This window comes from Aulonocara stuartgranti (assembly GCF_965226115.1).
Source record: "Aulonocara stuartgranti genome assembly, chromosome: 15".
NCBI classification, from domain to species: domain Eukaryota; kingdom Metazoa; phylum Chordata; class Actinopteri; order Cichliformes; family Cichlidae; genus Aulonocara; species Aulonocara stuartgranti.
The window spans coordinates 39730400-39747469 of record NC_138951.1 but is presented as its reverse complement, the minus strand read 5'-3'; the positions used below and the strand labels follow the sequence as shown (position 1 = coordinate 39747469).

General features: G+C 39.6%; 2 protein-coding genes and 1 long non-coding RNA gene across 4 annotated transcripts; 2 read left to right on the top strand and 1 right to left on the bottom strand.

Moving 5' to 3' along the window:
- Positions 1-967: 967 nt before the first annotated feature.
- Positions 968-2968, bottom strand: LOC309689298. Its single transcript, XR_014271325.1, has 3 exons — positions 2658-2968; positions 2371-2458; positions 968-1678 (listed from the first exon to the last, which is right to left on the bottom strand). It is a non-coding gene; the product is annotated as an uncharacterized lncRNA (long non-coding RNA).
- A 3980-nt stretch (positions 2969-6948) lies between these two features.
- On the top strand, positions 6949-11756 carry zranb2 (zinc finger, RAN-binding domain containing 2). 2 transcript variants are annotated; one of them, XM_082505096.1, is made up of 10 exons: positions 6949-7104; positions 7718-7770; positions 7890-7998; positions 8758-8840; positions 8933-9009; positions 9137-9286; positions 9387-9550; positions 9922-9981; positions 10542-10691; positions 10913-11756. In XM_082505096.1, the coding sequence occupies exons 1-10, from the start codon at positions 7049-7051 to the stop codon at positions 10968-10970; spliced, it is 960 nt and encodes a 319-aa protein (XP_082361222.1). In that variant the 5' UTR covers positions 6949-7048; the 3' UTR covers positions 10971-11756. The 2 variants fall into 2 exon arrangements, with proteins under 2 accessions (XP_082361222.1, XP_082361221.1); XM_082505095.1 differs by having other exon boundaries at positions 10542-11756.
- A 2380-nt stretch (positions 11757-14136) lies between these two features.
- ptger3 (prostaglandin E receptor 3 (subtype EP3)) lies at positions 14137-16156 on the top strand. Its single transcript, XM_082506479.1, has 2 exons — positions 14137-15123; positions 15743-16156. Exons 1-2 carry the CDS (start codon positions 14326-14328, stop codon positions 16037-16039), a joined length of 1095 nt encoding a protein of 364 aa, XP_082362605.1. The 5' UTR covers positions 14137-14325; the 3' UTR covers positions 16040-16156.
- Positions 16157-17070: the final 914 nt, after the last annotated feature.

Below are 17070 nucleotides of genomic sequence, written 5' to 3'. Positions count from 1 at the left end.
TTCAGATTTTACACATCATATCATGCTTTACAGGTTTGCTTTTACAGGAAGTGGAGGGACTGGATTGTAAAATACATGCTCTCTGCCTCCAAAAATGAAAGTGCTTTAGTGATAAGGAGTGGATGAGAGGACAGGAGATACGGCACAATGCAGTGGCACATCTCCCAGCGCGAGCTGTTTCGCTGTGCAGCAGTCTGCGTTATACAATTCTCATGTGGTTCTCTGGCATCTTACAGTTCACCTAACACCTAGTCTGAACATAGGGCCACAGGTCTTTTGTTGCTCTGCACTATCCTCCAGCACAGGTGAAGAAACAAAGAGACACACAATTGTGACAATGATACCATGTCAACAGACTTTCTTTGGCATGTGGTAAATGCGCGTCCCCCTCTGATTAATGCTGAATCATGATACTGAGATAAGAATGGTAGATGGAGTGTGCCAATGTCCACCAGCTTCCAACTCTTCAACCTCACCCTTCTGCTTTTTTCTGTGGAGCAGCTCGCTGCCATCTGTCAGGACTGGAAAGCCCTGGTGGCTTGCAGCAGGTTTTTCCAAACCTCCATACATGGCTGCCTCACCCTGTCAGACTCTGCTGTGCATGAACCCTCAGCCGTAACCAGTCACTGGGCTAGAAAACAGTGGAAGTCAAGCCCAAGCCTCATTGACACCCTTGAAAAATCTCTCTTAGTAGCGTTATTGACCCAGGACATAATCAGATGGCAGGCTGTACATTGGCCAGAAAAGGACATAGTAAAGTTAAGAAAGCATTACCGCCAGTGAAGCCAATTTAATGTAATTGAAAGCTGTTTACCTAAGTGCTATTTAATTGCCCGACTCCTCTTTGAATCTTTCATGCAACTCTGTGCTGCAGATAAACATAGCACAGTATTAGCAACGTTTCCTTATTAGTTATTCATGGCTTCATTTTCTTCATATCTCCCCTTATTCTTTGTGAGCAACACCAGAGGCGGAGCCAGACATTTGAAACACCCGGGGCTTAGCCCTAAAGGGTAGTATGCATGTGGGATTTTTTTTTTTTTTTTTTTTTTTGGGGGGGTAGAAATGACTGAAAGATTAATTGGCTCTGTTTTGACTTTTGTTCAAAAAAGAATGACTTCATATAGGGAAAAATATTTATCACATGTGCAGGACACCTTAAACTAGTTTTTTAATTAAGCAGCGAGGCAGAACAAAGTCAGGGCTGTATCAAGACACAGGGACTAAACCCCAATTCAACCAGACCCAGAACTGATCCGGAATTAAAACAGGACTACAACAGTTCAAAAGCAGGACTACTGAGGACTTAACCAAGACAGAACCAGAATCAGAACTAGATGATAGTAGCACTAAAAATCATCATAGACCTGCACTATATTTATTTTTTTAATTTTACCAAAGTACAATATTTAGATTGAGAAAAGTTTATATAATTATTTTGGCCTTGTTGTGCAAACAAGCTGCATAACTTAATAAATATAGAATTTGAAAAATAGCAAACCTAAAAAGAAACACTAGGTACTAGATACATGAGGACCTATGATACAGTTATACTTTTGGTAAACAACCATTTGACTAACATGTGTGTCTCACCTGCTCTTGTTCATCTCTGTTCTGTCCTCATTCTCCATCTCCCTCTCTCTCCCTCCCTCTCTGTTCCTCTCTCTCCCTCTTTGTGCTGACAATCATCAAATATACAGATATTTACAAACTCTTCAGATAAAAACACTTTTTTAATTGTAACATCAAATCAGACTAAATGTTTATTTTTTTAGATTGATAAATATAAAAACATATTTGTTAACTTTGAGAGTAAAGAGAGAAACTATCTGTATTTCTTAATTGCAAATGGCACCAAATTGTATTCAAAATTGAGCCACATTTATGGAGCTCCACAGTTCTTTTCCTGGTGTTTTGTTGACATCTCTTGATGTTCCCATGTCACAGAAACAGGCTCTGTGTTTTGCCTTATTTGCATCCACAGCTGTGCCACCAGTTTACTCACATGGACTCTACTAACCTATCAGAAGCTTCTTCAGCTCAGAATGGAATCGTCTGGAGTTTTCTTATTATTTAACAATAAACTTAGTGTACATGTACTCCTAAATTTGATGAAAGTGATAAAATATAGACAGCTCTGTCTCTCTTTATTCTGACATTTAACTAATTCAAAATATATTTCAATATTTATCTAAAACAAAAGTTTAATCTAAATTGATGTTGTACAGTAAAAATGTTTTATGTTTTCTCCCTAAAGTGTAAATATCTGGTTACAAATGTGAATATCCTGCTGTGTACTGAAATCCCTCTTGTTTTGCATAGAAATATACTGAACAACATACAAAGCATAATATATAAAATAACATTTACCTGAGTTTTTTCTTTGAAAGAAGCCTCGAATGTCCATTCTTATGTTTCAGTACATAACTGAAACCGATTTAGTCGGGGAGGGTAAGAACTGAAAATATGAAATAAACACACGTAAGCTAAGACTATAAAAAAAATAGCATTTGTTCGGATTTTCATTTCGCCATTTGTTGATTCACTTGAAGAGCAAGTAAAATAATATTGGTCAAGTGATCAGTTTCATATCAATCTTTCGTGATACACCGTCATATTTACATTATTTGTATGGTACGAATGATTTGCTTTGGTACCTGGTCAAACTTAAGCTCTCCTTAGTATGGCTGGCTCCGTCTCTCCAACAGCGCACTCACGGGCAGCAGCTGCCCCGCCCCCTCGCTCAGTCGCTTAGTGCCTGAGCTTGGATCATACCAATATCAGGGGGGGATTCACGCACAGTCGTAAATTCCCACAGTGTGCACTATGTGCTTCGAATATTGTGTGTACTTTTTGTTTTATACAGTTGTCAGCCAGGCATCTAACTATGAAAAAATTACACTCCAAAATACCCCGGGCTTCTGACAAAACAACCCGGGCTTAAGCCCCGTAAGCCACCCCCCCGCTCCGCCCCTGAGCAACACTCAGCCGAAACCTGTGAGTGATGATGGCTCCTGCACAGTATTGAGAAGAAGAAAAGAAGCTTTCTACATGAAAAATGATTTTGATGAAGTAAACAGACCTCAAACAGCACAGAGACCAAGCCTTGCGTGTACAGGATGTCTTTTTCCATGCAATATCAAACTTCTAGCCCCTGTGTATTATATCACAAGTTATACTGATGAAGCGCCAAGAATCATTTCCTTTAACAGCATGAGGCTAAATAAAAAACATGTCCCTCGCCTCTGGTCCTTATCTTTGCTGGCCCCAAGTCCTAATAAAGCTTGTGTGGGGCTCATAAATCAAGTGCATGTCTGCCTAACAGATACATCCATCCATTTTCTTCCGCTGGTCTCCAACCCAGGCAGGTCCTGGGTCCAGATACATGATGATTAAAACAATGTGTAATTAAAAAAGAATCTTGCTCGGTTCATCTCCAGTGCAGTCAATTAAATAAACCCATCTTGGCCAAGACATTAGGGGCATGTCTGAGTCATTTCAGCCCTGTCAACAAAAAAGAAAAGGCGAGAAAGAAAAGAAACTGCAAGACTTCAGCTGAAATACTAAAATGGCTTCTGGCATGGCTTCAGGGTCACGCAACAGCTGTGACAGCGACCTCCGAGGGAGTTTCATTTTGACCGCGAGGGTGGTCAAAGGCTATTCTAGCACAGCTGAAGCTTAACTATAAATCTCCTCAACATGAAAAACCACTGCAGCTTGGCCTTTCTTTACCCAAATCAATGGCATTTATCTGCTAGCAGCATATGACCAGCTTATTTCTGCATGTTAACCACCCTGATATTTACCTGATTGGATATATAATTATCACTCGTGTTAAGTCAGTGTCACTAGACTGGCTTTAACACTGACTGATAGCTCTGATTCTAAAAATAATATACAGCAGAAATGTAAGGAGCTGTAGGAGTCGAGATAATTACAGCTTAACACTGATAACATATATTACAGTTTGATCCTCCTCCAGACACCTGCTGTCTATGAATTTATTCTTATACCTGTATAATTTCATCAGGGACCAGCTGAGAGTCACAGAAGGCAGCCCACCATGTTATCTATTGTGTTTTAAGCTAATATGCGAGGGATCAATTCATGATTCTGGCAGGCACTACCAATGCAATAGTTCCAAACCAGCCTTTTGAATTGGGTATAACAGGGTGGTTTTGCCACATTTTCATTGTCACTTTTGTGCATCACCCTGCCACAGCAATTTACATAGAAAGTGTCACATATAAGTGAAATTAAGGTAAGGCTGAACTACTTAAAAAACAAAAAAGTGCAAACAGCAAGTCCAGTGTGTTTGATTATACCTACACAGTACTAAAATAATTGTGACAGGGACACTAAACAGAAAGAATAACAGTTACATACTGCTGTTTAAATCATAATTATATCTGCTACTGTAGAAAAGACTATGTAGGTTTTACATTTAAAAAAAAAAAAAAGTGGCTTTTTCTTACACAGCCCTGATATAAATAAACATGCAAAGTCATTGAGAATATTTGAACAGGATGTAGGTGAAGGTTAAACGTTGGTGTTAACCGCCATCTAGTGGTCAGCTTTTGCATTGCAAAAAGACAGAAATTGTAAGATAATGATTTTAAAACTGCTAAATTTGGAATTTTTAAAGAAGCATGTATTGATTCAGCAATGCCCATCACTCAGAACAGCTTTTTAATCAATCGTGAGCTTAAGTACTAATGCACAAACAATCATCTTAGGCATCAGTTTAAACGTAGCTGTAAGCTTCGGTGCAAAACGCACCGCAAAATATGACGTGATGTCAAGTGTGCCTGTTGCACAGCAGCATACTTGTCTTCCTGTTCATTTGTATGTTTTGTGTAATATTTATCTGACATTTAACACTTTACACTTCAATCGTCATTTGCTGACTAAAAAAAGGGTGAAAGTCCCTGTGAGCTTAATCACCATTACATTTACAGAGAAGTGCTATACTACTGTGTTTATGTACTTTCAAGCACCTTATAAATACCTTATATAGCACCTTTCAAGACAGAATCACAATTGTTTTTTAAAAACAGATACTGAGTCCGCAGGTCTTAATGTTTGGGGGAGAGAGTTCCACAGTCTCGGGGCCACAGTGGCAAAAGCTCTGTCACCCTTAGTATTTTTTATAGCAAGTAAGCCCTGATCAGATGACCTCAGGGACCTGCTGGGGACATCGGGCTGTAGCAAATCAAAGATGTAGGCTGGTGCCAGTCCGTGCACAGCTCTGTAAGTCAAGACCAAGATCTTAAAATGGACTCTACTGCATTAACTTGCATAACAATAGGTTAATGTAGTATTTTTTTTTCATGGAAAAGTAAAATTTCAGTCGGGTAACTCTTTTGTAAAAAGAAAAGTGGAACAAATGAAACTGTTCCCTTTTTCTGTCACAGAAAACAAAGCATGCCTGTAGTGAGATCCTCGTTTGAAGGTTTTATTTACAGAACAATGATAATAATAACTTTATTTTTTAAAAGCAACTTTCAAAATAAAGTTACCCAGTACTTCACAGGATGAGACAGAAAACAAAATAAAACATTTACGAAGAGATAACAGGTGAAACAATAGATCAATACTGCCGGCACACAAAGATAAAAGGAATATGTTTAAAAAATCAATACACATAAAATTTGGGTAAAATTAAAAGTAACTATGAGAAAAATTCAATTAAAAATGATCGCTAGGAGAAGAAGAGAAAACTGCCACGAAGACATAACTGAAAGAGGAGGCACAGAAAAGGCCTGCTTATAAAAATATATTTTAAGAGAGATTTAAAAGATGATGATAATGAGCTCCCCACTCCGATGGCCTCAGGGAGATTGTTCAAAAGAGTGAGTGTTCTCACAGAAAAAGCCCAATCATCCTCAGTTGTCAGTCACGGCTTTGAGATGGCCAGCAGAGCCTTGACTGAGGACCTAGGGTTGTGACCAGGGGCAGACGGTGACGCCCAAAGGCAAATAAAATGTTGAGATCAATTCTAATAATAATAGGCAACCTATGAAGGGAAGCATGAGTTCTGCTGCTGAATTTTGGACCAGCTGCAGTTTGTGTAAACTTTGGCTATACCATATAACAATAGTCTAATAGGCTAACCCAGAGGAGATAAAAGTATGTAGTTAGAATCACCTCTATATCTCTTTTATTTAAAAGTGATCTGAGCTAACGGAGACTCCTAAGCTGCATAAATAAAACACGACTGGACACCTGAACTGACTGCTGGCTGCTTATTTAAGTTCATGTGTGGCACTAGGAGGTCAGGTCATGTTAGGTAAGGTGGTTGTATTGAGTGTAAAAGGAGCATCCGATCCGATAATGGCCAACAGGCTCTATGTGTTTGTGAACTGCTGCTCAGAGTATCAAAACATAAATGACACTCGACTTTATAATGCAAAGTGTTTTTTCATTATATAAATTTCCACTTTCAGAGCACACTCTCCAACAAGGAAACACTCTCTGAACTAAGAACTGGAAAACATTCCTGACTGGAAACAACTACCTCTGCATTGAAATTGCACACACCTGCTGCTATATATTTTTAGTATTTCTTTTAGCACTATTTATATTATTATATTACTATTACTGCTGCTATAGTCTTATGCTGCATTAAAACAAAATACCCCTACCAACCACAACCTGGGACTACCTCAAGTAGACTAGTATACTATTTTCCAGGGAACACTGTTGGAGCACTTTATTTTATTTATTTTTTGTCTATCCTGTTACCTATTTAATATTACCTTATTGTTAGGGCTGTTTTTGTTGTGCATCTGCACTTTATTGTTGTCAATGTCTACGCATGGGACAGTGTGAAACGTAATTTCAATTCCTTTGTATGGCAAGTACATTTGAAGAAATTGACAAATAAAGTTTTCTATTCTATTCTTGGAGGAAGTGGCTTTAAATAAGTACCGGCAGGCGCCTGAAGGTGGCAGTGTAGGGAGGGTGGAGATAGCTTGTGCTGCATGGACACAGTGGTGAACGCAGCGTAGTCTGCCAGCGAGGGTAGGTAGAGCTTAAAGGCGCTAAAATGTCAGGAAAGAGTTTTCGAGTCAGCGACGGGGACTGGATATGTCCGGATAAAAAGTACGTACTCCAACACAGTGAATAAATCACAGTTTTTGGGGCTCTGTGTAGCAATAGACTGGTGCTTAGTGTGCAGCTGTTAACAGCAAGGTTAGCAAGTGTAGGCCTTTTAGCATGTGACTCATGCTAACGTTCAGCAGCTCAATAAAATGGAGCACTTTCACTCACAGTTTCGGCCTAGAACAGAACAGAATGAACACGGTTTCAAGCTTACATGCTGGAGAATATCAATGCAAGGGGGATATTGCGTGCTAGTCTCTCCTGGGCGCAGAAATGCTATTTAGCACGCTAGCCGTGGTTAGCTAACGTGGGTTGGGTTGAGTGTTTGCACTCGCTGCTGTTATGGGTGGTGTTTATGATGTTGTAGAGGCCAAGTGGTCATGAGTGAAGAGTTTTTATCCGGAGTCAGCAGTATCGTGTTTCCAGTGAACTCCGTTAAATGCGTACGGACACAGTTGCTGCATTTGTCGCGGCTCAGGCTTGTGTCTGAGGAAGGAGCACAGGCTAATGGAAAGATGAATAAACTGCACCAGCCTGCAGCATACTCACACATGTCAAAGCGAGTGAGGAACGAGCTCAAGCCTTACCTGCATGTAACATTTTGCTTTTGCAGATGTGGAAATGTGAACTTTGCCAGAAGGACAAGTTGCAACAGATGTGGTAGAGGTGAGTCCCCCTTCTGTCTCTTATTGCTGTTATGTAAAGCTTAAGAATGCAAATAATCTTTATCCTTTGCATAATCATTTAAAATAGGTTGGTTTAATTTACTTTATTTTTTAATGCAGAAAAAACTACAGAAGCGAAGATGATGAAGGCGGGAGGGACGGAGATTGGAAAAACGCTCGCTGAAAAGAGTCGAGGCCTCTTCAGTGCGAATGACTGGCAATGCAAAACGTATGATATCATCACAAAAAACGTCTTGGCACCATATCAGATAGGTGTCTTTGGTATTCGTGTTTTTCACTTGTATATTATAAAGTGCAAGAAATAAAGATTTCATAATTCGTGAGTGAGGCAGGGTCCAAATTACCAATCACTATTATTGCTGAAAATGTGCAAAAAGTTCTGATAAATACCAGGAAAATATTTTTTCTCATTTATATTCGTAACTTGTACCTCCAGCATCGGATAAAAGTTTGGTACTTTTTTAAAAAAATGTTAGAAAAGACTCCATCTTCTTTGGCACTTTTGCATATATGCAAAAATCCCATGTACACTTTCCATAAATCTAAATTATTTAAGAAGAACTTACAATGAGTCCCATGTGGGATATAATAAAAGAGGAGTTTTTGTACAGGAGTCTGTGGTGCAACACATTTGCAAGAAATTTGACACTTGCAATTCGAATATGCAAAGTACCACTCAACATTTTATGGTTTGCATTGTTGCAGACAAATGAGAGCAACCACAGTTTGTAACACTGCAAGCTCCAGTTTACTTGATTGACAAGCTACGGGCAATATGACACAGAAATATGAGATTTTCCACATGTCACACACGAGTTAGAAGTTAACCTGCCTACCTTTGCTGTAAACTAGATGCTGTTTGTGGACACCTTCATCTGGGATATTGTTGTAACAAATAGTGTTGCTGATTTTGGGATATAATAGTACTCTAACCAGCATTTCCCTCCACCTTCTTGTGTGTGTAAAGATGTGGAAATGTGAATTGGGCGAGACGGTCGGAGTGCAACATGTGCAACACCCCCAAATATGCCAAGCTTGAAGAAAGAACAGGTAACTCAATATATTCTGTAAATATTTTTTTTGTTTGTTACTTTGATCATCAGTTATTGATGGGGTTTTTTTTTCTTATGTAATGCTTTCAGGTTACGGTGGAGGGTTCAATGAAAGAGAAAATGTGGAATATATCGAACGGGAGGAATCTGACGGTGAATATGATGAGGTAAGTGTCATCTGGTACCCGAAGATTGCTGCTCTGATGTTTGACAAGTGAAAGATTTTGGCTTCAGAGGAAGTCGACATTGGCAGTGTTCAGATTTATAGAGATGTGCTGTTTCTTATTCCACCAGTTTGGTAGGAAAAAGAAAAAATACCGTGGCAAGACCAACAGCACGTCTTCCTCAAAAGAAAGTGAAAAGAAGGAAGTCCCAAAAGAAGAAGAGGAGGAAGATGATGAAGAGGAGGAGGAAGATGGTGACCTGTCCAAATACAAATTGGATGTAAGATTGATGATTGTAAATTTAAAAAAATGCTGGATATTATAAAATGATTTTATTAAAAACAAAAAAGCACAACAACAAAAAAGCACTTCCTTTGCAGGATGATGAGGAGGAAGATGATGATGAAGATGGTGACCTGTCAAAGTACGACCTGATTGCCAGTGACGACGATGATGATAAGCCAGCTAAGAAAAAGGGCAGCCGCTCCGGTTCATCCCGCTCCTCCTCGCGCTCCTCCAGCTCCAGTTCACGGTCTAGGTCCAGGTAAAGGGTACAGGTCAAGGGTAACTCCGGGCAAAATGTCAGTATCGGCTCAATCTTCTTCTGCTTTACTGATCAACATCAATTAAATGTCCTGTTGTGCTCATTTGTTGTCCTCCCTCTTCTAAACCCTTACCTTGTATTCATTCATATGGGATCCGTGTGTCTAGGATATTGTTGTTTTTCCTGTTTTCATTACTTTAATTCCAGCCACCCTGTAGGTATATTGAATACTCGCCGATGCTTTGAGGCAGTTTTAGGTATTTCCTAAGAGTAGCTTGCTGTTAATTGTGCCTGTTTCCACATAACCACCGTGCATAGCTCTGTCCTTCTGTAGAAAATATTGGAAAGGTTTTGTGTTTTTTGTCTTTCAGATCCCGCTCTAGAAGCTCATCCAGTTCCAGATCTGGATCTCGCTCGAGGTCCCGCTCCAGGTGAATGAGGTGACATGCACTCTCTCCCGTTAGGGAGTGTATGTGTGGGGCAGAAAGGTCCACAGCAGTCCTTTTACTTAGCTCTTACTTGGCAGAGATTTTTTTTTTCCCAAATTATCTGCTGAGAGAGGAAAAAATTGAAAGTCAGGGTGGAAGTTTAATGTAGTAAATCGTTTTCACTCACTTTATGTGGGCTTACATTTCAATTAGGCCTGAGAGTGCAATTAGTATTGAGTTTAAAGCTTACTTTAGCTTGTACGTGTAAATAGAGATCTCGGGTCTTTATCAAGCATCTCTCGAGAGTTACTCCTGCTTTACCCACTCAGTTATTGGGACTATATTAAAAAGAAGCACATTTTTCTTTATTTACATTTAAAGTAATTCCAAGTACACTCAACCAATGAGACATAGCATCTTGAGTGAAATGTTCTCAGTACCAGTGATCCGTAGCAAAGTGCTCCTAACCCCCTCCTTATCAGAGAAGCTTGATAGAGATACCCACATTGGTGAGACCCTGTTGTACCTTACTGACCTCACTGCTTGGTTTATTCCTCATAAAGATCCAGCTCCAGGTCTGGAAAGGGCTCCTCTCCCCGGAAGAGGTCCCGCTCCCCCTCCTCCTCACCTGAGAGGAGACAGAAGCGCAGTCGCTCCAGGTCATCATCTGGAGGGAGAAAACGGAGGCGTTCTAGATCGCGTTCGTCCGAAAGGTTTGGGTTTCTGTGGAATACCACAATGGCACTGATTGTTGTTAGCCATGTGTCGCCTGGCTTATGGGAATTCAGTTTTACAGAAATACGTTCACACTTTTGCCATGTTTATAACGCTTTTTATTTATTCTGACCTTGTACTTGGTTATGCATAAACTGAGTGTTAATGGTAAAGCGTGCTAACCTGTTTGTTCTTCCCATGGTGTTTTGTTTGATTTCAGGCGGCGTGGCAACTCTTCGGGATCGTCCCATTCTGGCTCCAGTTCAAAAAAGAAATAACTTTATTACTGTCTTTAATACAAGAAAAGGAATCCTAGTGGAAGTGCATGTTGTGTTGCCAAAAAACAAAGACAGAAAAACCCAACCCTCCTTTCAGTATACTTTCATTAAAAGTCTTAAACCCCTCCCAGCGAAAGAGAGGCAGCAGCTCCCTTTTTAAAACCATATTCATCCCGATATGTGACGAGTGTTTGTATAGGTTTCCAATAAACATAAATGTTTGGTCCTATATGAAAATTAAATATAGTGTCAAGAGGCTGTATTCCATTTTAAACCCACTTAATATCTTCATGGCAGTACACTTAGTTTCTGAAGAAATCGGAGCAAAATCTGTCCTTTTTTAATTTTGGGGCCCTAAGAGACACCAATGGTTTTTCTAACAACTAAATGGTTTGTTTTTTTAAGTAAGGGTGAATTCTTCAGCACCAATTTAGACTACTTGTGATTTAGGTATGAATTTTGGCCTGTTTGTTTGATTTTGATGATAAATGTCCTGTATTTTGTGTTTTCAAGGTAAGTATTTTACTTTTTGATAATGCTTGTTTTAAGTACGTTCTTGGTTTCTCAGTTTAGGTTTAATTTTTTTTCTTTTACGTAATTGTGGCATATTTGGACTCCATGCTACTGATTATTTCTTTAAATTTGAAACAAATTAATTCACTTTTTTTTTCCTTTTTGCTCCAGATTAGTGCAGAAAAAGTAACATTTCTGGTAACATGGCAGAACAGTCTTTACTGATTAAAATACCTGAAATGTACTTGTGTAAATAAAATCCTGTCAACATTGCTTCCTGTTAATACTGTGTTTAATATGAAGGTTTTGTTGAGAGGTTGGGGTTGTCAAGTCAAGCTGTCTTAATTCTAAACTTGAGTATTTGAGAAAATGTGTAGAAGTTCGTCAAGAGGGGAAATATACATGTTTTTGAAGTTGGGGTTGTATTTGGTCTGGTTCTGTTTAGTGTCGCCACTTTGCAAAGCTCATCTTAACAGTAAGTGATCTTAACTTTTGTGATCTTCGGCTATGGGCTGAAAGTTTTCATGTTTTCAAATATTAACACCAAATTTCATCCTAATCTACACTACTGTAAATCTAAAAAACAATCTACAATAACTTTTTCTGTACCGTTAATAAGGTCTTTTCACTGAACTGTTCTCAGTGTGGTCAACAGATGGCAGTTTTGACTAAGCTGGTAATCTGTGCGGAAGCAATGACAGTGCTGCTTCATTAAAACTCATTATAGCTCGAAGTTATACCCTTTGGATTAACAATTGCCTTGGAAGTGAAGCTGTTTGCCACTGTCATGGTCTGTGTTGATAAATTCCAGATTTATCAAAGGGTGCAGGAGCGGGAAAATAAACCCACTGGTCTAGTTAACATTTATTGGCTTGACAGATTATATTAAATGCAAAAAACAACCGGAAAGAGGAATTTGGGCCACATAGTCAACTTTCCTCGCACAATTATTAAAGTACATTTAATTTCAAATTTTGCGAGATTCATACTAAAGAACCAAACACGAACTATAACACGATAGTTCAAAGTAAATGGCTGAAGAAATGCAATATAAATAATAGAGTGCTGACTACACAGAAAGCTCAGGTTTTAAAATCTTATGTTCAAAAAGGAAGTGAGAGGGATATGGAGGGTGAGGGTAAAAGTGGTCCCAGTGGTAACTGGAGCACTCTGCAGTGACTCCCAAGCTAGGCAAGTGGCTCCAGCAGATCACAGGAACAACATCTGAGATCTCGGTCCAGAAGAGCGCAGTCCTGGGAACAGCAAAGATACTGCGCAGGATCCTCAAGCTCCCAGGCCTCTGGTAGAGGAGCTTGAAGGATAGACAGCCCACAGAGGTGAGAGAGGAAGCTGGGAGCTCAAGAGTTAAAAAATCCAAATAAAACTGTAAAATTTGAATTGTGACTATGCTGAAATTATATGCAATAGGCTGTTTATGTCACAATAAAATGGCTTTTTAAAATAAATTAACAAGTAAGATAAAATTGCTTAGTCTATTTTGAAATACAGTTTAGCAAAGTGTGAAGTCTCTTAGTATATAGGCACATGATGGTGACAGTGCAGAGTTGATATCAATTGTTTTGATGGGGGAATAGATTATTCTACTGATAGAATATCTACTATCAAATGTGTTGCCATTGTAACAGAGAACTCTTTACAATGTAACAGTTACATTGTAAAGAGTTCTTTGTGGAAGATTTTCACCTCTGGGGTGAAAAAATCCATATGTAAGTTAATAACAATATTTTGACTTACTAATTCCTCGTCACAAGAGTTTTGTATGCAACTGTCTTTATGTACATTATAATCAAACCAGTCCTTTCAGGTTACTTAAAATATCTTTATAGAACGATGTTATCTTTATTGCCTTTTGGCCAGATCACTTGGAGAAAAAAAGACATGTTTAATGCCACAAACACTTTTTTATCCAGATAAATAAAGGGCATATAAAAGTCAACTTGCCAAAAACTGATTGCAGCTTGTTATTTCTGCCTGAAAATGATTTGATATCATTCATGGGAGATAGGTTTGACAGATTGCAGTCCAACAACTCATTTACAACAGTTCAAATACCGGCAATCATTTGTTGGAAAATGCAGGAAACCACTTTTTGGCAGAGGATCACAACACTGGTATTTAAAATGCTGTAAATAACTTTCTGGCATACAATATGGCAAACATGGCTATCGGACATAGAAGCTCCAATCAGTTTTTGGCAAAGTGACTTGTATTTATCGAGGTAAAAGTTTTCATTGTCATTAAATATATTTTTCAAGAGAGTCTGGCCAACCTGGAAACAGAAAAAGGCAACAAACATAACTTGTGTCTGAAAAGATATTTTAATTGGCTAAAAAGGACCGGATGGATTATAATGTGGGTACATTGTTATAACGTCATAAAGATACTTGCAAGATAGTTAATTTCTTTATCTTTGTTATAACCCCCTGTAAATCATTTCGCCTGAAGCCTGTTTACCAATACAAGCATGTTAGACACAAAAGAAAACCGCACAGAAACATCGATCGCTTTTTGGCAGAACACCGGAGGGTCGATGTCTGGTCCCTACTTACCGGTGCCCTTATTCCAGACACATAAGGACAGTGGTTATTACAGCACAGTGAGAATATGGGCTTCCTCCGGACCCGAAGTAGTCCCGCCTCCAGCGTTTAAAGGACACCTCGCGCTTTACGCATCGCATTCAGTTGGAGCTCTTTGGAGTGCAAGATGATGCCAGACCGATACGCACAGGGTAACAGCTGTATATAAGTGTACACTTTTAGAAACAATAACTGGATTCAGCTTTGATTCTCTAGAGGGCTTGCACACCACCAGTGAAGAAGATATGCTGGACGCCAACGTCTCCAAGACACTGCGCCAAATCAATTGCACAAACAATTCCAGTTGTGGATATGCATCAGTTGGATTTCCTATAACTATGATGATCACCGGAATGGTGGGAAACTCGCTAGCTCTTATCCTGGTGTGCATCTCCTACAGAAAGAAGGAAAATAAAAGGAAAAGGTCCTTCTTGCTTTGCATTGGATCTCTGGCGCTGACAGACCTGTTTGGGCAGCTTTTGACAAGTCCAATTGTGATTTCAGTTTACCAATCTGGTAGGAATTTGAGTGACATCGACCAATCTGGCAAGTTATGCGCCTTTTTTGGCGTGTGCATGACAACTTTTGGCCTGTGCGCTCTCTTCATGGCGAGTGCCATGGCGATCGAAAGGGCCTTGGCTATAACTAACCCGCACTGGTACTCGAATCACATGAAGACAAGTGTGACAAAGCAGATTTTAGCTGTTATATGGGGTCTTGTTTTGCTGTTTGCTCTGCTGCCCGTAGCAGGGGTCGGGGAATACACGCAGCAGTGGCCGGGCACCTGGTGCTTCATCAGCATGGTGGATGCCAAAGTCCCAGGAAATGGATTCTTCTCCACCACTTTTGCCATACTCGGGATCTCGGCTCTACTTATAACACTTTTCTGCAATGTGGTGACGATCCGGGGCGTAGTTACCCGGTGTAAAACAAAACCAGGCACTTCTCAGTCTTCAAAGCAGTGGGAACGGCTCACCACGGAGACCGTCATCCAGTTGTTAGGGATTATGTGCGTCCTGCTTATATGCTGGTCTCCTCTGCTGGTATGTTTTTCACGTGCGTCTGCAGGATATATATTTTCTTACAGTGTACTTGCGTAGGCATATTTTATAACAATGTGCTGTCATAGTTTCATATAGTTATGTCCCTTAAAGTAATGTTAAAAATAAACACTGATTGGTTTTAATGTGTTTGTGTCAGTACTTGTCACAAACAGCTTTGAATCTTTATCCATCTTCTCCTCACATAAATGATGTCATGCACGTTTTCTCTGAAAGGCTGCTGCCTTTTGCCATTAAGAGGTAATCCACTTAGGGGTCCTGTTTAGAGATCTGCATAGTGCGCAATGAGATCATGCATTGTCAGTCACATATTTAACAGTCCCAGTGAGATATTAATAGAAGGCACAGCTCTGTGATAGCAGAGACCAATCGTGAAAATTAGTTTTTGCTCATTCCCCGACAGGACTGTTGTTAGAGTGTGTTTCCGTTATATGATTTAGTGAACGTAACATAGGCTTCTGTACACAAAATCAGAAACTATTTTCTAACCAGTGATTGTTTTTTTCAGTAAATTAAAGCTTTTGTCACTTAATGGCATGCTTTCTCCTCATTCTCTTAGTGTGAAAAAAAATAAAGTTCTGCCCAAACATCTTCCCCTCAGGTGCTGATGCTGAGGATGCTCTCCACCCAGGTCTTGTCCGATCAGTGTAATTCAAAGGAAGCATCAAACCACACCTCCAATCAGGATTTCCATCTAGATTGTAACTTCTTTCTGACGGCGATACGCTTGGCCTCCCTCAACCAGATCCTGGACCCGTGGGTCTATCTGCTCCTCAGGGAGATCCTCCTGCGCAAGTTCTGCATCATGGCTAATGCTGTCTCCAACTGCTCTTCAGAGGATCAGAAAGAGACGCAGACAGCTCTTAACAAACAGAACCAAGAAACAAAACCTTCATAATGCCCTCCTCTAAAATGAATCCAGCCTTGCACAGTAATTCCTATCTTGTGACTCTGAAGCCAGGAGAGCTTTCTATCAGGATAATGAAACAGGCAAAAGAGTGGGAATGGATTTCTGCCCATGAAAGGATATTGTGCAGCAGGAGCAAGTGTAGCCTCTGTTGCACTGATAATGAAATGAAAAATATCTTCTGAGCATTCGTTTTGCATAAAACACATTCCATTCAAAGCCACCTAACCAGCATGCGGACGCATGACCGTGTCATCTCATGCAACATCTGCTGTGCAGTTACCAGGAACTCTATTGTCACCCGTTTTCTGTTTTTTAAAACAAACTCAATATTTCAGTATTGGGGCATTCAAACTGACTCACACGGAAGTGCTGAATCTCATGCTCACTGCTTTCTGTAACTTGAAGCCATAAGCTAGCTAAAAGACAAATGTTTCTTGTGAATGTCTGTGAGTGAAGGTACTGTAACTTGCTTAAATTAGGTTGTGCATATCTTTAGCATCTCTTACATGAAATGTAACCACTTGATTTAAAACTCAAAGGAGCAACTAAAGGAAAATTCCAAACTGGAGGCAGTTGTAAATAACATTATTTATTAGTCTCTATGATATTTGCTGTTTCTGTGCTGAATGCCAATAATGCTACCTGCCTGGCATCTGTTGTATAGACTATACTTTGTAAAGTTTATTGTATAGTTAAGCTGTACATGGTGTTCCTAGGGGAACAGCTGGGACTACGAAAATGTGAAGTTTTAAAGTTTTCTTCTCCTGTATATGAAATGCACACGGAGACAGTTTGTAATTGTCGGCAACCATCCTTTTAAAATATGTTGAAGGCAAGTCATATGAAACGAATGCCCACATCTGGAGGCATTTCACTGGATTAAAGGGTTTTAATGATCTGCGAGAACACAAGGTGTAACGACGAATGTGCCTAATTTCACCAGCCAAACCTGTTTGGACAAAAAAGAAAAGATTAGTATAGATTTTAACCAGTTACATCAATGAAAGTATAGACTGGTG

Coding starts and splice junctions, on each gene's coding strand:
- ptger3 (XM_082506479.1), top strand. CDS start 14,326: ATGCTGGACGCCAACGTCTCCAAGACACTGCGCCAAATCAATTGCACA. Junction 15,124..15,742: donor TATGCTGGTCTCCTCTGCTG/GTATGTTTTTCA, acceptor TCTTCCCCTCAG/GTGCTGATGCTGAGGATGCT.
- zranb2 (XM_082505095.1), top strand. CDS start 7,049: ATGTCAGGAAAGAGTTTTCGAGTCAGCGACGGGGACTGGATATGTCCG. Junction 7,105..7,717: donor TGGATATGTCCGGATAAAAA/GTACGTACTCCA, acceptor TTGCTTTTGCAG/ATGTGGAAATGTGAACTTTG. Junction 7,771..7,889: donor TTGCAACAGATGTGGTAGAG/GTGAGTCCCCCT, acceptor TTTTTAATGCAG/AAAAAACTACAGAAGCGAAG.